Genomic DNA, 17,622 nt, shown 5'->3' on the forward strand with positions numbered 1-17,622 from the left:
GCCCTCCTCTCCAGAGGCGCCAAAGGGAGCGCCAGAGCTCGCGGACGACGGGAAGAAGCGGAGAGGTTCTGAGTGGGGAAAGTCGTTAACTGGCGCGTGGAGCTGTTGCCGAGGGGAGAAGCGGTAAACGGCCCTCGCGGACGGCGCGAGGAGCTGTGGCCCAGTTTGGGAAGATGCTGCACAACGTGGAGAAATGCGCGCGGCACCTAGTGGTTAGTGAAAGATCCAACTTCAGGCACAGTAAATCAAAACACCATAAACACGTGCAGGCTCATCACTATAACTACCAGGTGGGTGATTGACAGGGGCAGGAAAACTTTATGACTACCTGGTGGGAGATTGACAGTGGGCGGAGGCTAATCGTCATGCTTCTTTGATGGGTGATTGACAGGGGGCGGAGATTAATCGCCATGTTTATCTGATGGGTGATTGACAGGGGGTGGAGTCTGATCGCCATGACTACCAGGTGGGTAATTGACAGGGAGCGGAGAACTCATTACTTTCCCTTTTATTCTAACGGAACATCGGTGCTAGGTCCACTTCTGCTTATCATTTATATAAATCATTTAGATGACAATATAGAAAGCACGGCTAGTAAGCTGCAGATGAAACCAAGATTGGTGGTATAGTCGACACTGAAGAAGGCTGTCTAAAATTACAAAGAGATCTTGATCAGTTCATTCGATGGGCAGAAGAGTGTCAAATGGGGTTTAATTTGGATAACTGCATGTATTGTATTTTGGTAAAACAAACAAACACAAAACTTATACAATTAAAATAGGAGATAACACGGTGTGAAGCTGGATGAACACAGCAGGCCAAGCAGCCCTAGAGGAACAGGAAAACTTGACGTTTTGGTTGGGAAACTGCTTCAGAAATGTTTCGGACAGAGTACAGTAGCTTCTTTAAGGAAGGCATCCTTAGAAGAGGTTTCGCAGCAGGGTTAAAATTGTTACAGAGATAGTAGGAACTGCTGATCCTGGAGAATCTGAGATAACATGGTGTGAAGCTGCATGAACACAGCAGGCCAAGCAGCATCAGAGGAGCAGGAAAGTTTGAAGTTTCGGGTCGGGACCCTCTTCATTTCTGATTGCATTCATTGCTTAGATCTGTGAGTATAGGAGTTGTGATGTTATGTTGAGGTTGTACAGGATGTTGGCGAAGGCTCTTCTAGAGTACTGTGTTCAGTTCAGGTCTCCCTGTTATAGGAAGGATATTATTAAGCTGGAAAGTGTTCGAAAGAGATTTACCAGAATGTTGCTGAGAATGGAGGGTTTGAGTTGTAAGGAGAGGCTGGATACATTTCTCACTGGGGCATAGAAGGTTGAGAGGTGACATTTAAAGAGTTTTATAAGATCATGAAGGGAGTAGATAAGGTGAATAGCAGGTGTCTTTTCTGTAGGGTGGGCGGTTTCAGGACTAGGGGCACATTCTTAAGGTGAGAGGAGAAGGATTTAAAAAAGACATGAGGGGCAATTTTGTTTCACAGAGAGTGGTTCGTGTGTTGAATGAACTTCCGAGGAGATTGTGGATGTGGGTATAGTTACGATTAAGAAATATTTAGATAAATATGTGAATAAGAAATGCTTGGAGAGATATGGGCCAAGTGCAGGCAAGTGGGACTAGTTTAGTTGGGATTATAGTCGGCATGGACTAAAGGGTCTGTTTCAGTGCTGTATAACTCTATAACTTTAAGTCTATAACTGCCCACGTCTGTGTTTGACAGGGGTACAGTTAATAAATCTTCAGCTAAATGGTAGAAAAAATGGAGGTGCCCATTGTGTTTTAGTTAGTTACCAACAATGCTTCACTTGGATTGTCTCCTGTATGGTTTCGTGATTATTTTAAACCTTTTTATGTAGGAAAGAGTCCAGGTTGTCTGGACCAATGAAGCTCCAAAGAAATATCTTTGACCCGAAATAGAAACTCTCTTTCTCTCTTTTCTGTTAGTGCCATAATATTGAAGGCTGAAACAGCAACAAGTGAATTTGTATTTATATACCACCTTTTTAACAGAATGGAACAGTACAAGAAATGGGCAATCAGGGCTGGAATGCTTGTGCTGTTTTACTATTTCAGAACCACTTCCGTCAGCAGTTAAATTCACTGTAAACGAAAATGGCATTGTGTTTGTGCATTTTTTCATGTTTGTGTGTGTTTTTGATGTTCAGAAATGACAAATGTTAAAGGTAGCAATTGAATAGTAAGTGCCCCCAGTGGGAATTACTTAGCAACATCATTAGAAGCTCCAAGTAACACCTGTTCAATGGGGTTCAATGTTGTAATGCATTTGCTAAGTTGGCTGCATTGAGTGTCTTGCTTTTACAGTCAACGATTTTGATATGAAAGCAATGGCAAACCTTGTGTAACTTTTTTTAGGGTTTTATTTGTTTTAGAGATGAATATCTTCAACAAGCTATAATGGTTGATGGCCAACTGTTGTAGTTTTTAAAAGGTAAAGATGCCATAGTCCAAATGGATGAGAGGGCTGCTGTGTCGTTAGAGAGAGATGACTGGTGGTGGTTTAACCTGGGGGTCACCACACCTGAGATGGGCCGAAGAGGTTGAAAAAGAGAGTCCTTTGTGGTAAGCTCAGCTGGCTAGCTGGCTGATTTGCGATGCAGAATTACACAATACATGTTCAGTTACCACATTGGCTGAGGTTACCACTTGATCGTGCCTTCTTAGCCTTGCACCTCACCTGAAGCATGGTGACCCTAAGGTTAAACTCACCATCAGTCATTCTCTCTAATGAGAAAGCAATCCTGTGGCCCTCTGAGACTATGGCAACTTTACTTTTCCCTTATGAAAATATTACCCACATTGATGGATTTTACATCTTATTTTTGTTGAACTTCTTTTGTAGCTGTTTAAATATTTTCTTGCAGGTCTCAATTTTGATACCAGAATGTGGAGTGATACCACCAGGAGTTACTGCTGCCTGCAGAAATTTAGGAGAGTATTATTTGGTAAAGCAGTTGCCACTTCATCGAATGCTTGAACCTGACTTCATCAACAAATTTGTGAAGCAAGGTAATGTTATATCTGTAATTTATGAAATGCATTTATTTCTTTATGTTGCTAGAAATCCAAGTCACTTAATTTCAAACTGTTTTTTCCAGGCTTTCTTTATGTGCTTTCATACAACACCAGAATAGATCAAGACAACTGTATTGCATTACTGCCAATAGGTAATGTACCTTTTGTCAAAATCAGCATCCAAGTTTCTGACCTATTTGTTACCTTGTCAAAATGTTGTTTGTGTCTCTAGAATAAACAAATTTGTGTTTCCACTTTCGTTGGAGTTTATAATGCCAATATTGTTTCAAATATAAAACACATTAACTTTAATTTACTTTTTTTGATGTAAGCCTTTTTTTGTCAAACAATGTGAGCGAAGCTGTGTACATGTGGGAAAATTATAAACTTAAAACTTATTAATGGCAATTAAAAATGCATAGAACTTAAAGCACAGATGCAAAGTAATTATTCCAATGCCTTTGAGGTTACCATGTAGATCCTGCCTTCTGAACCTTGCCCTTCGTCCAAGGTTTGGTCACCCTTAAGTTAAACTCATCGTCAGTCACCTCTCCCCATGATAGAACAGCCCTCTGGTCCCCTCAGATGATGGCAACTTTACTTTTTGCTTTAGAAAGAATACAAATAATGAAAAGCTTTTCTTGCCAAACTTCTGTTTCTTAGCTGTTTAAATGTTTTATTTCAGGTCTCAATTTTAATACCAGCATGTGGAGTGATACCACCAGGGTCTACACCAGTATTTTATGTTCCACATGAGCCTCTTCCACTCCCTGTATCAAGGAGTCTGTCAGCATATCATGCTATTGCTATGTCCCTCATGTAATTATTTGGCTTTCCCTTCTGTGAATTTATGTTATGTAACTCAACAACTCCCTATTACAGGAAGTTCCATATTCTCACCATTGCTCGCACTCTCTGGGCTTTTTCTAAATTATTTACTGGATTTATTAGTGACTGTATTATATTTATGATCCATGCAGGGAAGTTCTGGAAATCATTTTTTTCAGTGATTATTTTCTTCAAATTTTTCTTGATGAACAAGCCAAAGCAGCTTCTTTCCTCAGCCCACTATTAATGAGGGATCGCAGGACATGTTAGAAAATACTTAAATTTCCACACCGTTTCAGAACAGTAAAGATTCCTTTTAAGACAAAAATCAGCATTTATTCATTGAAAAACCAAGTATTTATCACAAATCTAGGAACGTGTGTGGTGATGTTCAGAAGAATGACTTCGGGTATCTTTGGGATGACTTTGGAGTCTGATGAGCTAAAAAAACAATTCTGAAAGAATTTTTTTTGAAATCATTGTCGCTTGCTTTTAAAAATTATTGTGAGCTTAATCTTTCTAATAGTGCACAAATATTTATGAATGGACCTTAGGTACTTCATTGAAGAAGTTTCTAACTCATAACAATTGGTTTTTGTAGGAAAGCTAATTTTATCAGTTGACAAGGATACTTATGAAGAGCTTGGCCTGGAAGGACAACCATCTGTGTATTCACATAAGTCAGCAATGAGATACAGTAAGTGCAAGTTATTATAAGATTCCAGGCTCAAGAGAATTTCTTGCTGTGATGGACGTTACAAACTTATTGAAACTTTGTTCTGGTTTTGTTTGACTTTAATATAATTCAATAAATATTAACACACTGATTGAAAAGACTCAAAAGAAATGTAAAGGGCTCATTAAACCCATCTAATGTCGCAGAATAATGTATAAATTTGTGGCATAGTAGGAGAGGAATCTGTGGGAGATGTTTTGAGTGTAGTCTTTTGAGTTCTTCCGTCTGCCACGATTAGGAGTTCGATGTGAAATGGGTTTTTGACAGCTTAGTTTGCAGTATAAACGGGTTGTTTGACATGCTTGTTTGCTGCCATTGACTGGTGTATGAGTGATTAAAAATAACACTGTGATGCAACAATGGGTACCCTACCCTCTTGTGAACTTGGGGTAATTGCAAGCTATCTGGAAAAGCACAACCGTTAACCAATGTGAAAATGTGCACTCCTGAACTAGTCCGTTTCTATTTGCAGTTACCAGAATTATGTGTGTAGGTTCACAATGGTCACTTGCCAGTTATTACTAATTTTGCTGTGAAGATAGTGGAGATAATGTTTGCCTTTGTACAGAGGGTAAAAATAAATCAGCTCTCATTTCCCCCTTTTGATTATTGTGCATGTGAAAGTCAAGATTTGGGAAATTAAGGGTCATATTCTTCATTTAGCTGCTTGCTGAAAGTTGCTACATGGACTCGTGCAAAAAGATTCACCATTTTGGTGTCGACTGAGAAGCTGCTCAGTTCTATTAAGCCATGGTCCCAATGCAAGCTCCATAGCAAAGGACCATCCTTCCTATAGATTAAAAAAAAATCTGACGCCATCTGCGAAATGACCATTCTTAACCTTCGTGCCTGAATTTTGAGTATTATTAGACTGTTGACTATGCTTAGTGGTGTCAAGGTATAGTTCCATCCTTTTCTCATAATGTTATTCCCATGCACCTAGCAGGAAGTATTGCTGGTTAATGATCAGGAATGGGAACTCTGGCTGTTTCATGTGCCCACCACCTAACTCAACAATGCTGACATCAGTTAATTGATTGGAAATTGACCAAGTTGTTAAGTACTGCCACCTCACCAGTATCCAGGAAATCTCTGTTGTTTTTCTTGATTCTTCATTGGTACATTCTGTGCAGATTTCTTCCAGACTTAGTTTAAACTCAACCATTTATGTGACAGAACGATTATCTGATGCCCCCAGGTACTGGACATGCAGTATGAGTTAAAAATGACAGGTCTAGCAGTAATACAATTATTCTCTCTCAACAACAGTAATTAAAAGTTCTCAGTCTTTAATCTGCCTCTAAGTGAATTATCATCATGCTTCCTACAAAAAGCAGAATTTGCTTTGTAACCTGGTGATGCATATCACCATAAAGTCAGTTCAGTTTTGGGTTTCATGATGTCATGTCGTGTTTTCAGATATTACTGTCCACATGCGTGATGCTACTTTTGTTCCTGGTGAAAAAAGATATAACCGTGTAATATGGGCATTGAAAGAGAAAAAACCTTTAAAATTTGACTTTTTGATGAAGTGGCATTCCTCAGGTAAGAAGTTAATAAAATGTAATTAAGAGAAAACTTTTTAAAAATTTAACTGCAAATGTAATCTGGCTGTGCTGGAAACCTTAATTAAAAAGTAATGTAGTGAAAAGTTCAACATGTCATATGTGGTATACACTTGCTACAATAATAATGTTCCATTATGCATAACAATAGTTTCCATGTGGGCCTCCTAACATTCTCATCTTCAAATCAGAAAGTTGTGCACTCGTCCTTAGTCCTGGAATTGACCACATAATCTAGACACACAATTCGACCTCTCTGAATATAGATAGCACATTTCTAGCAATGTCATCTCTTCTAACCTCACACTAACATGTCCAACAGTATCCCAAGGATTTATTCTTCTCCCCCTTCACTCCTCATCATCATGCTACCTTTGAGGCAGCACTCAAAGTCAGAGCCTTAGCTTCCAATTGCATGTCAAACACTCTGTTGGCAACATTCGATATTGATGAGCTGTAATTTTCTCAAGATCAGCATTAAAACATCAAAGCTGGCAGCAGTCAAATGTCTGCTTCCTTATGACTGATTCTGTCTTCTGTCTGGGCACTATTTTGGGTTGAATCAGACTTTTGAAATTATTGTTATCCTGAGTTGGGCTGCAGATCCAAGACCCTTTCCATCCCAAAGGCCACTTCTATGCTTGCTATCCTTCTCATAGCTTGTCAGCACTTATTCATGATTTGCATGTTTGAATGAGCTGAACTGCTGTCTTCTTTGGTTTGGCATGGCCTTTGTTCTTCCTAATTCTGAAGTATCTTAGGGTATTTTTTCATGTGACAAATTATGGAGTAAAGAGTTAACTATGCCAATAACCTGATAGCTCCTGAGCATGTTGCTTCAGAGTCTGGAGGAGTACAATATTGCTTTAGCCCCACTACTCCATGGATCACAATATTGGAGTAAAATATCTTTACCAGTTACCAGGGTAACTATGTCAGCTTTCAAGTAAAAAGATCTCTTAACTAAGTTTCCTTAATAAATACAATTATTGGTTTATTAACAAGACAAAACTTACTTAATAAAGGTGCAATAACAGAGGGTCAGTAATACAGAATAATAAATGTTTATTTCTCTAAGAAAATCAAAACAAATATACACACTCTTCAGAAAAAGTGAAAAATAAAACAGATTTCTGCAGAAGTTGGCTTTCTTGAGGGGAGAAAAGCATTTGAATGGATTATCTTTAAGACGAAAGGATAAAGCATACGATATTCTGAAGTCTAATGTTCAGACACACGTGGTCAAGTTACTAATCATGCACTGTTGCCAGTGGAGTCTTTCAGACATTGCTTGCTCCTTCAGTCACTATTTCAGAAGAATAAATACCTGAACCCAACTAGAGGGCTTTCAAGCCAGTCACTGTTCAAACAGCCAGGATTGGGGCCTATAGTAAAGGAAGCAGTTATCACTAGTTATGTGATTTCTAAATGTCTTGTTGAAAAGAAATCCCAATTATCCACCATGACCTTTCAATGAACCCATAAGACCATAAGACATAGGAGTGGAAGTAAGGCCATTTGGCCCATGGAGTCCATTCCGCTATTAGTCATGGCTGATGGGCATTTCAACTCCATTTACCCGCACTCTCCTCGTAGCCCTTAATTCCATTTAAAGAAATCACTCCAGGTGTTCTTCCTAACAATAAGGGCTATGTCATGACAATAAAGGATATTCTAATGATGATGTCAGATTATGTGCAACTGAGACCTGGTGACCAGGTGCCGGATGAGACTACCAAAATCATGCTTTAGTTGATACATAATAAATTAATAGCATACACCACCATCCTTGTGTTCACCTCTCATGTGCCGCAACCTCCTATTGATATTCCTGAAAAATGTGCCATAAAAACACAAGAATTTGCATCCATTTCAATGTTTACTGCACCTTGCTCTTAATGCAACTATCTCATGTTTGTATAAAGTGTTCCGCTAAATTAAAATAAGTTTCTCATAAGAAAGTATGTTAAAAACGTTTGTTACAATCCTGAGATATAATTTTTTTATATTAAAAGCCTTGAATGTTATCAGCCTGAAAAACCTCTTGCTAAATCTTACCGTTTACCTCCTGACTCTCCTGCTTGTTGCCTGTCCCAATTATCATTTCCTTCCCCAATCCTCTTGCTTCATTACCTTTCCTCTGCTTCTCCCTGCTGCTTGCCTCTTCCCTATGCCAAATCTTGAGTGAGAAATCAAGAAGGAGGGACCCAACAAGGGCATGTGACACGCTGCAAGTGTGAGGAAAGGTGTAGAGTAATTGGGGAAGGGCTTGCGCAACAGAAGAATTAGCACGCAGGAGGGTAGGCGAATGGAAGCATTAAGGACGGAAACAGTGAAAGGGAAAGTTGGAGATTGAGAGGGACAGTAAACAGGAGGACGCATCAGAGGAGAGCAGTGAACAAGCGGATTAGGAGGGAGGCAGCAAACTGGAGGGTGGGTGTAGAATGGTGAGCTGGAGGCAACTAGTGAGTAGGAGATTGAAGGAGAGAGCTGAAGTTTGTGAGGGGAGTGGGAGATGGAGGCAAGTGGGAAAGGAGGTGAACAAGAGGGGTAGCAAGTAGGAGGGACAGGAGGAAGGTGGTAGTAAGCTCAAGGGAGAAAGGTCAGAGCAGGAGAATTGGATAAGATGGTGTCAATTAGAGGGTTTCGGAAGGTTGGCAAATGGGAAGGATGGTAGGTTGGGAGAGGGAAGTGATTTTTTTTTTAAGTGATTAAGCGTGTTCGGTGATCGTGCTGGGATTAAAATGAAGGCCCACTATTAGGGGAATTTACTAACTGTATTAAAACAAAACTGTGCTATTAGAACATGCTTTAAATGGGGGATGCCTGTAACTTACAGTACAGTTCCTGTGTTTATGTTTTTAAATATCAAACCAAGGTGGACAAGATGCCAATTTAGTGTCTTACTTCAAGGAATATGAATGCAAGGTCTACCAGCCTACTGTGTCAACCAGGATATTAAAAGATATTGACAGCCCTGTGTTGCTGGGTAAGGAATTGAAAGGGAAGGACAATGAATCCTGCAGCTCTCAGGAATTTCTTGACTGGCTTGGTGCAGTCTTCAATGATATTGATTGGTGAGTTTAAATGTGCAAAACTTTCTTCATGATTTCTGGACACTTCCTTCTGTACTTCCAAGAAAAATAAATCCTTGTCATGTTGTATTCCGTAGTAGAGGAACCATTGTAGCTGTGCAATATTACCTTCGTAAAACAGTATTTATTCGGCATTTTGCTCTTTCTCAGCAACTATAGTGGTGTGTGATCTGAACAAAACTGGAATCATACAATGGTGTGATTACAGGTATAAACCTGTTACAGATGTGATATCACACAGTGCATGAGTCCTTAAATTCTTCATTAGGCTTGACTTAAATCTTTTTCATCTACTGAAAAAGTTGATCTGCTGTTTGCTAAGCCACTGGAAACTCAATCGCATACAGCTACATTTTAGTACTGAGTTCAGCCACTCTTTGTTGACAGGGTATTACTTGTGTATTCAGTGATATAAATGAGAAACTGTAGCGGTAAAGCATGGGACCGGATTATAAAGTTTGTTCCAAATCCCAGGGCTAATAACTAATAGAACCTTTAGTTCCCAATTCTGTCCTGAACTCTGCCTAGATCTTCCACAGTTACATCTATGTCTGTCTGCCCTGGAGAGTGTACTTGAGGCCTTCACACCACAGAGACTGGATTGCATCACCCACACCCTGTCCCTCTCTGCTCCTGACTCCACACCTAGAAGTGGTTTTTGGGTCATTTTTGGTAAGGCAGGCATCTCAATGTGTAACGTTTTTAATGGCTGTGGAGGCACAACTGGACTGGCAGTGCTGAATTATTGAAATGAGGCCCACTCATTAACTGTTTAGGTTTTGCAAATGTCAATCCATCCACTAATCTCTTCACACATACTCTTTCTAGCCTTCCTCTCTTGAATCAGATGGAAATTAGTCTTTTTTTAACTATCTAACTATCCTTGAAGATCCGTCAAATGTGCAAAAGATGAATATTTCATAGAAAACATTTACTGGTTAATGATCGAAATTATCTCTCCTTATTTTTGATTAACAAATAGCTTAAAATATAGAAATTATACAAGTGCAAGTTATTTTTTAAAATTACCATCTTCATAACCCATGTACCAAGTGTCACCAGTCCCATCCATCTGAAAAAGTAACTTGGCTGTGACTCTGCAGTTCTTTGTCACTCTGCACTGCCTTGCAGTAAAGCTGGTTTGGTACATTTGATTGCAATCAGTTGTTTTTTGATGCCATACTACAGTGGTTTAATGGACAGTATTGGCTCCTCTGCACTATGGTGACGGATACTCTGACATTTGAAGGGAGAGCTATACCTGACCAGACCTAAAACCTTCAGATCACTGCTCAAGATCCTGTTTTGAGTATCTGAATGTAGTTTCAGTAGAATGATAGGTGCTTGTCACTTCTCAACTCCTACTTCCGGGTGAGGCAAGGCAAGAAATTGGCAGGAAATGACTGACTCATTTCTCTCACCAGTTCTTAAACATTGAAATGTAATCAACATGTGTTACAGATAAGATTTTATATTTATTTAGAGACCTACTCTGCTTAATGGATTCACCATCTTCATGGAAGTTTATTCAATAAAGAAATAAGCAAATTGATATAAGACCCCTAGTTCATCAGCGTTCTTTGTAAAGGCCTTGGGATGCTTAAAATGTAAAGGTGCCTGATGTGTGTTTTAATCAAAGTTTCCATTTTTATTTATCAATAGCAATAATCAAGCAGACAGCTTTCTCTCGACCTACTGCTGTCCTTGGCCCAGCACCGTACTGGATAAAGCTTGCCTTTATACTATTTCGGGATTTATAATTCCAGAAGGGATAAATCAGATATTGGAACAGCTTAGGTAAGCACCACTGTAAAAGCAGCACTTGATACTCAATAGTTTGATGTGTTAACACGTCACAACTGAAGGTGTTGAGCCATGACTACTAAACATTACCCTCCATTTGTGTTGTTAGCTGGACCAGTCAGCAGGACAGCTCACTTCAGTGTATTGAAATCATTTCTACTCCTTATCACTCTTTAGTGTTCTAAATTTGGTGATGCTGTGGTAATGTCACTGGACTAGTAAACCAGAACCTCGGGCTAATGTTCTGGGGGCATGGGTTTGAATTACAGCATGGCAGATGGTGAAATTTGAATTCTGTAAAAGTCTGAGTTAAAAGCTAGATTGATTGTGACTGAACAACCATTGTTGATTGTTGTTAAAAAAAAAACATCTGGTTCACTAATGAGTTTTAAGAAGAAAATCTGCCATCCATACCTGGTTTGACCTACATGTAACTCCAGACCCAAAGCAATACTGTGATTCTCAACTGCCCTTTGAAATGGCTTAGCAAGTTACTCAGCTGCAGAGCAATTAGTGATGGGCAGTAATTGCTATATTTAATGAATGAGTAATAACTTCCTTTGTTCCAGCGTTTGGTGGCCTTACCTTCAACAGTCTTGCCATAAGCTCAGGACTTCCTTCCCTAAACTTTTCTTCTTTTCTGTGTTTTAAGTTTTTATGGTATTTTTAAAACCTACCTCTGTGACCAATGCACTAATGTCCCCTTTTGTGACTGCTCATGTGAAGCGCCTTGGAATGTTTTACTGTATTAAAGGTGCCAAAGAAATGCAAGTTGTTGTCATGACCTGCGTTGGAGTTTATTTTATTTACCTGTATAGCGAATGGGTTTGTTTCATTACATTCTGATTTACAGCAGTATGGAAAGTTGAAGTTTGGATGTATCCTTATGAGCTAATTTAGGATTTGGAGTCTTGCTCCGTAGATTATTTATATGAATAATTATTTGCAATTTTTTTCTAACAATTCAGGAATCATCTGTTTTTACCAATCAGAACCTCTCATCATTTATATTGATTTCTCTGTGTGGGTAATACACTAAAAATGCATTTTCTTGGGGTAATCAATGTAAAATTAGAAAATGTATGGTCTTAAAACATTTGGATCATTTCTTATTTAAAAAAAACACAAGCCTGCAAATATAACTGTCTTCCAGTGGGCAAATCTCCAACTTGATGACAAAAGGCTTTCTGTGAACACAGAAGGGAAGAAAAAAGAAAGCTCTGGAAAGACTCCAGAAAGATAAACTCATCGAAATCAGCGGCAGACAAAGGACACATGATAGTAATCTTTAATAGAGCCCAATACAGCGAGAAAGCTAATGGACTACTAGCAAATACTGACACCTGCCAACAGATGGTGATAGACCCAACGCCATTGTTAGAGAACCAGATAGAACAGCTCTGAAGAAATTACACAACTTAGGAGATATCAGCAAAACAGACTACTAAGAAATGAAGCCAGAGGGTTCCAACACACCCCGCTTCTATGGACTCCCTCAGATACACAAGCCAGGGGACCCCTCAGACCCATTGTCTCACTACCAGGCATGCCAACATATAGCCAAAGAACTACAATGGAAACTGAAATAATTAGTAGACACACCACTCACTCCTCCCAATAATTCCTCAATATTATCAAAGGCACCAGAATAGAAGAGGGCGAGATAACGATATCCTTCAATGTAACAACACTATTTACATCCATAAATATCGACCTAGCCAAAGAGGCAATTGCCATGCTGCTGGACGAATCAGGAAGGCAGATTGCAACAGCATCAACAAGGACGGCACCCTGAAACTGCTGGATCTGTACCTCACAACCCAGTACACCTTCAACGACTGTATATACAAACAATCCAATGGAACACCAATGGGATTCCCAATATCAGGACTGATTGCAGAAGGGCTAATGCAAGGTTAGAATGGACAGCACTCTCCACTATTCAACCTGAACTTGAATCTGCTATGTAGATGACACCTTCCTGATTATCAAAAGCACAAGACTAGAAGAAACCTACCCACACATAAACAGCATCCTCACTGGAATATAATTCACAAAAGAAGAAGCAATCAATAACTGGCTACCTTTCCTAGACATAGTGGTGGAACATAAGAACAACTGGGAACTCCAGACTAGTGTATACAGATGTATGGACCAAATACTTGATTACACCAGCATCAGCCTCAACACCCATAAACGGAATTGCGCTAGGACATTAGTCAAATGTGCCACAACACACTGCACCATAGCCAGAATTGTCCAAAGCAGAACAGGAGCACTTATACGGAGTTTCTAGCAGGAATGGATAACCAAGAAGCACAATCCGCTGTTAGCTCCATGGCAGACAACAACAAGAAGACACAATATGGCCAGACACATTAGTCTACCTACCGTACATCAGAGACATATCAGAGATGACTGCAAGACTGCTCTGACCCCTAGGTAAGAGGGTAGCCCACAAACCAACAACCACCCTGTGACAGCTACTGTCAAACATATAGAATCAAACATATTACCCATAACTAATAAAACTAATGTAATATACAAAATACCATGCAAGGGCTGTGAGAAACATCGCATCAGCCAAACTGGAAGAAAACTGACAGTTAGGATACACAAACACCAACGAGCTACCAAGATACATAGCCAATTCTCACTAGTCTAACCACACATGGACAAAGTAGGACATGAATTCAACAGGGTAGGCCAAGGAATTCCTGGAGACCTGACATTCCAAGTGGAACTTCATCAACAAACGCATTGAACTGAATCCGATATACAAACCAGTGAAAAACAGAACCAGAAGCGATTCCAACCTCCTCAGCAAACCAAGACATTTAAATAACACACGGGACGGAAGACCAATTCTTCACTGGAGGTGCATTGACAATGTTACTCACCGGCTCGGCAGTCAAGTCTACAACCTCATGTGGACCCTTGTCCAATGCTTTTCTAAAGTCCATATAGACAACATCTACCTCTTTACCTTAAGTCTTCTTGGTCTTCTCTTCAAAAAATTCAGTCAAGTTAGTGAGACACAATTCCCCATGCACAAAGCCATATTGACTATCCCGAATTGGACCTTGCCTTTTCAAATGCATGTAAATACTGTCCCTCAGGATCCCCTCGACCAATGTACCCGCCTCTAACCATCTGTTGCTAAGAATGTTGCTGCTGTTCAAGTTAGTGTACTTGTCACTGGGTTATACTTCACCTAATGACTTGGCTGAATAGTGGCCAAATGTTTGCCTTCCAACTTTGAACAGTGAAGTTATAACAAACTTTAGACATATTTACCACGTTTGGTAACAGCTCAAAATACGGTTCCTAAAAATAACTTCACAGTGTAATAAAAGTATAAGGATACTTGACTGTTACATAGCTATTGTTTGTCAAAATAAGAATATTTTTTATTCATTGAAGTTTTAAAAATCAAGTTAATGTGTTGTATTTAGATCATTAGTATCCCTATTCTTTGTAATGTAATTCACCACTAAACTACGTAGTACAACTCTTTTAGAATTGTTTTAAATACTTGTGACCCACCTTTTAAATTGAATTTCAAATTTTATTGGATAGATTTTATTAATCTTATCAGGAAGTAGTAGTAACTTTTATTGTTCCGAAATAAATAGTGATTGGTAAATGAGCATTATCAACCTTGTAATGCTTGACTACTTTTGTAAGCTTGGCTACTTGACTACTTTTGTCATGTTCAAAACGATAATTGTTCATGGCTGCACTGTATTTGCTGTTACAGTCTGATGCTAAGTATAAGCAACATTTATCAATTACTTCTCCTTTCTCTCCAGACTCTATTTTGAGGAACCCAAGTTGGCCCAGTGGATTAGTATGACTGTACACGGCTTTGCAGACAGCCCAGTTTCCTGGGGAGAAGATGAACATGGATACCACAAGGGGGGAGAGAACCTCTACAATTTTGTTCTTTTCAGTAACCGAGATTACTGGCTCCACATGGCTGTTGGGGCACACAGTGCCTGTCCACCATAGAGTTATAACTGTGTGTGCTTACTTGTACAGAAGAACTGCAGCACCTATCATTTGTCAATTCAGAAATGATTTGGCATCATTGACCATTACAGCTTCTTTATACCATGGATCCAGAAACACTTAAAGGGAAGTAAAAACACCAGTTGGGTTCTAAATTTTCAGGCTGTTTATAAATAATATGTCCCTATGAGTGCACTGTTTGATAAATCGGCAAGCATCCAGACTTTGCATTTGTGAATCTTGGCGGCTGCCACCACCCTATTGGTGTGTTTAAGCTTGATGTACACTCCTGTTATAAATAAGCAACTTTCTCTCCCTTTAAGCAGGTTATTGGTTTCGAGCAAATTGATTTCCCTGCAGATCTATCTGATTAGAAGATATGTTATGTGCAGAGTGGTATTAATATTCTTTCAGGTTAGGTGCAACATTTTAGCACCCTGACGTTATTTCACCAAGTTGCTATACCAGCATATTAACATCAACAACTGCTTATATATGGTGCTTAATAAAAGGCTTTTAAAAAAAGACATGTTGGTAAAGTAATTGGAGAGACTTTTAATGTAAAGATAGAATTGATGATAAGGGCTCACAGCAGGAATTTGCAGCGCCGAAGTGGCTAAATACTCTGTCACTAATAGTGGATCTAAGAGAAATTTGGCAACAATCCAGATTTGGTGGTTTGAAGGGTGCAGTTGAGGACACAAAACTGGAAGGTTTGCAGAAATAAGACAGGGCAAGGCCATGTACAACGTCAGGATGAGGTTTTAAGATTAAATGCGTGGTTAGAAGCCAGCGTAGGTCAGTAAACTCAGGTGATTGCCAAGAGACAATGCAGGAGAAATGCCATTAATGTTTATGGAAAGAGAAAAGTAGGTGACTGACACTGGAGAGCTGGCAAAATTGAATGTAGAAATGGCAGAAACATGGATAAGGGTTCTGGATACAGTGAACATGGGAGAGAAAAGATTATTTTTGAAATGGAATACAATTCCATGGGTGGAAAGGATTTTGAGGGTTTGTAGTTGAGCTTCAATTGAATATGATGCCAGAGTGTTTGCAGGTTATGCCACCTTGAGTAAGTGGCTGATGTGTGGTGAACAGTAGAGTCAATGGCAAGGGAAATAAAAGCTACTGCTTTGGAGAGTTTCAGGGCATCTGGTTGTGTTTGCGGAAATCATTGGAGCTGAATATCTCTAATACACATGTAAGAAGTAAACGCTATACCTGTGAATGATGCTATTGGGGGCAGTATGTAGAAGCCATAAAGGAGAGAGCCAAGAATGAGTCCTTAGAACAGGTTACTGTCTGGGTGTTATAAGCATGGGGATGGAGGTAGATCTTTTGTCGAGATGTGCTGCCTTCCTTTTGTATATCCCACTACCTGTTACGATAATATAGGTTCTGTAATTCCTAGCAGCAATGAGATATTGTATTTGTGTTAGTAAAAGGAATTTTTCAATGTATCATATTTTGTACAACCGCAAAATAAAACACAGAAGCATACAAATTGGGTACAGGGGTTGGCCATTTTGTGCCTTGGGCCTGCTTGATCGTGGCTGATTTGATTGTGGCTTCAATTCCACATAGCCCAATTGCGGTACCTCCATTAAATAGTTTCACATGACTTCTGTCATGCAGTCTGCCCTACATTTAAATCTGCTAGAAAAATAAAGCTGTAAAAACTGTTTGGTTTGAGCTTGGCAGTGGACTAGCACATCACGAGTCCTGAAATAAATTTGAGGTAGAAATAGTGTCTGGATATTTGTTCTATGGAGATTTCAGCTAACTACCTTCTGTGATGTTTTACGCTGCATCACAATCCAGTATATTAGCTTCACCATGCGCATAAACTTTCAAGTATGTAATTATTACCACCCTGATGCCCTTATCAGGTGTCCATTTGCAGAATCGATATTGCTTTTCACTGTAAATTTACCACATTTAGCCAGACTGAGGGATAGTATCTAACTGTAGAGGATGTGAAATATGCCAGCTGTGATGCGTTGCAATGACAGTCCTAGATGGCCATCAATTGAAAGTGCACCTAAGCACTTAATGCATGTATCAACAATTCTAAGTTTGGATACAGTTATAGTCAGTAAGTGTTCCAAGACATAACGGATCACAAAGTAAAATGCTAGAGGAATTTGTTTTTTGCAGATTCTTTACATGCTTGTAAACCTATCCAGTTCCTCTTTAAAAATGACAGAGTACAAACTGACATTTTAGTAATGATCAGATTGTTTAGTGTTAAATGCATATTGTTCTAATTGTGTAAAAGTTACATCAGTTTCAGTGTTCTGATGCTAAATTCCTAATTTAGTTGATACATCATGAAATAGAGTTTTATTATAAAGTTGTTAATTTCATCAAATTTCTATTTTACGGTTGTTCCTTTTTACGCATTTTAACAAGAAAGATATAAATGTGTGACTGCACTGATTGTTCAGAAATTCTGAATGATAAAGATATGTTTTTATAGTTCTTAATGTAGAAATGAAACTAGCATAGTAATTTGGATGTGGTAGTTAATGTTTACTTTGTA

General features: G+C 39.1%; 1 protein-coding gene across 2 annotated transcripts; it reads left to right on the forward strand.

Moving 5' to 3' along the window:
- The first annotated feature begins 19 nt into the window (after positions 1 to 19).
- Positions 20 to 17,278, forward strand: rpp40 (ribonuclease P/MRP 40 subunit). 2 transcript variants are annotated; one of them, XM_048520244.2, is made up of 8 exons: positions 20 to 290; positions 2,889 to 3,033; positions 3,123 to 3,191; positions 4,469 to 4,564; positions 6,023 to 6,148; positions 9,047 to 9,245; positions 10,926 to 11,060; positions 14,879 to 17,278. In XM_048520244.2, exons 1-8 carry the CDS (start codon positions 174 to 176, stop codon positions 15,075 to 15,077), a joined length of 1,086 nt encoding a protein of 361 aa, XP_048376201.1. In that variant the 5' UTR covers positions 20 to 173; the 3' UTR covers positions 15,078 to 17,278. The 2 variants fall into 2 exon arrangements, with proteins under 2 accessions (XP_048376201.1, XP_048376209.1); XM_048520252.2 differs by having other exon boundaries at positions 20 to 212.
- The last annotated feature ends 344 nt before the right edge of the window (positions 17,279 to 17,622 follow it).

Source organism: Stegostoma tigrinum, chromosome 2 (genome assembly GCF_030684315.1).
Source record: "Stegostoma tigrinum isolate sSteTig4 chromosome 2, sSteTig4.hap1, whole genome shotgun sequence".
NCBI lineage: Eukaryota > Metazoa > Chordata > Chondrichthyes > Orectolobiformes > Stegostomatidae > Stegostoma > Stegostoma tigrinum.

What these genes read in the sequence shown, in the direction of transcription:
- rpp40 (XM_048520244.2), top strand. Translation starts at nt 174, where the DNA reads ATGCTGCACAACGTGGAGAAATGCGCGCGGCACCTAGTGGTTAGTGAA. An exon ending in TATTGCATTACTGCCAATAG is followed by an intron (nt 3,192 to 4,468) that starts GTAATGTACCTT and finishes TGGTTTTTGTAG; the next exon opens with GAAAGCTAATTTTATCAGTT. An exon ending in TAAGTCAGCAATGAGATACA is followed by an intron (nt 4,565 to 6,022) that starts GTAAGTGCAAGT and finishes TCGTGTTTTCAG; the next exon opens with ATATTACTGTCCACATGCGT.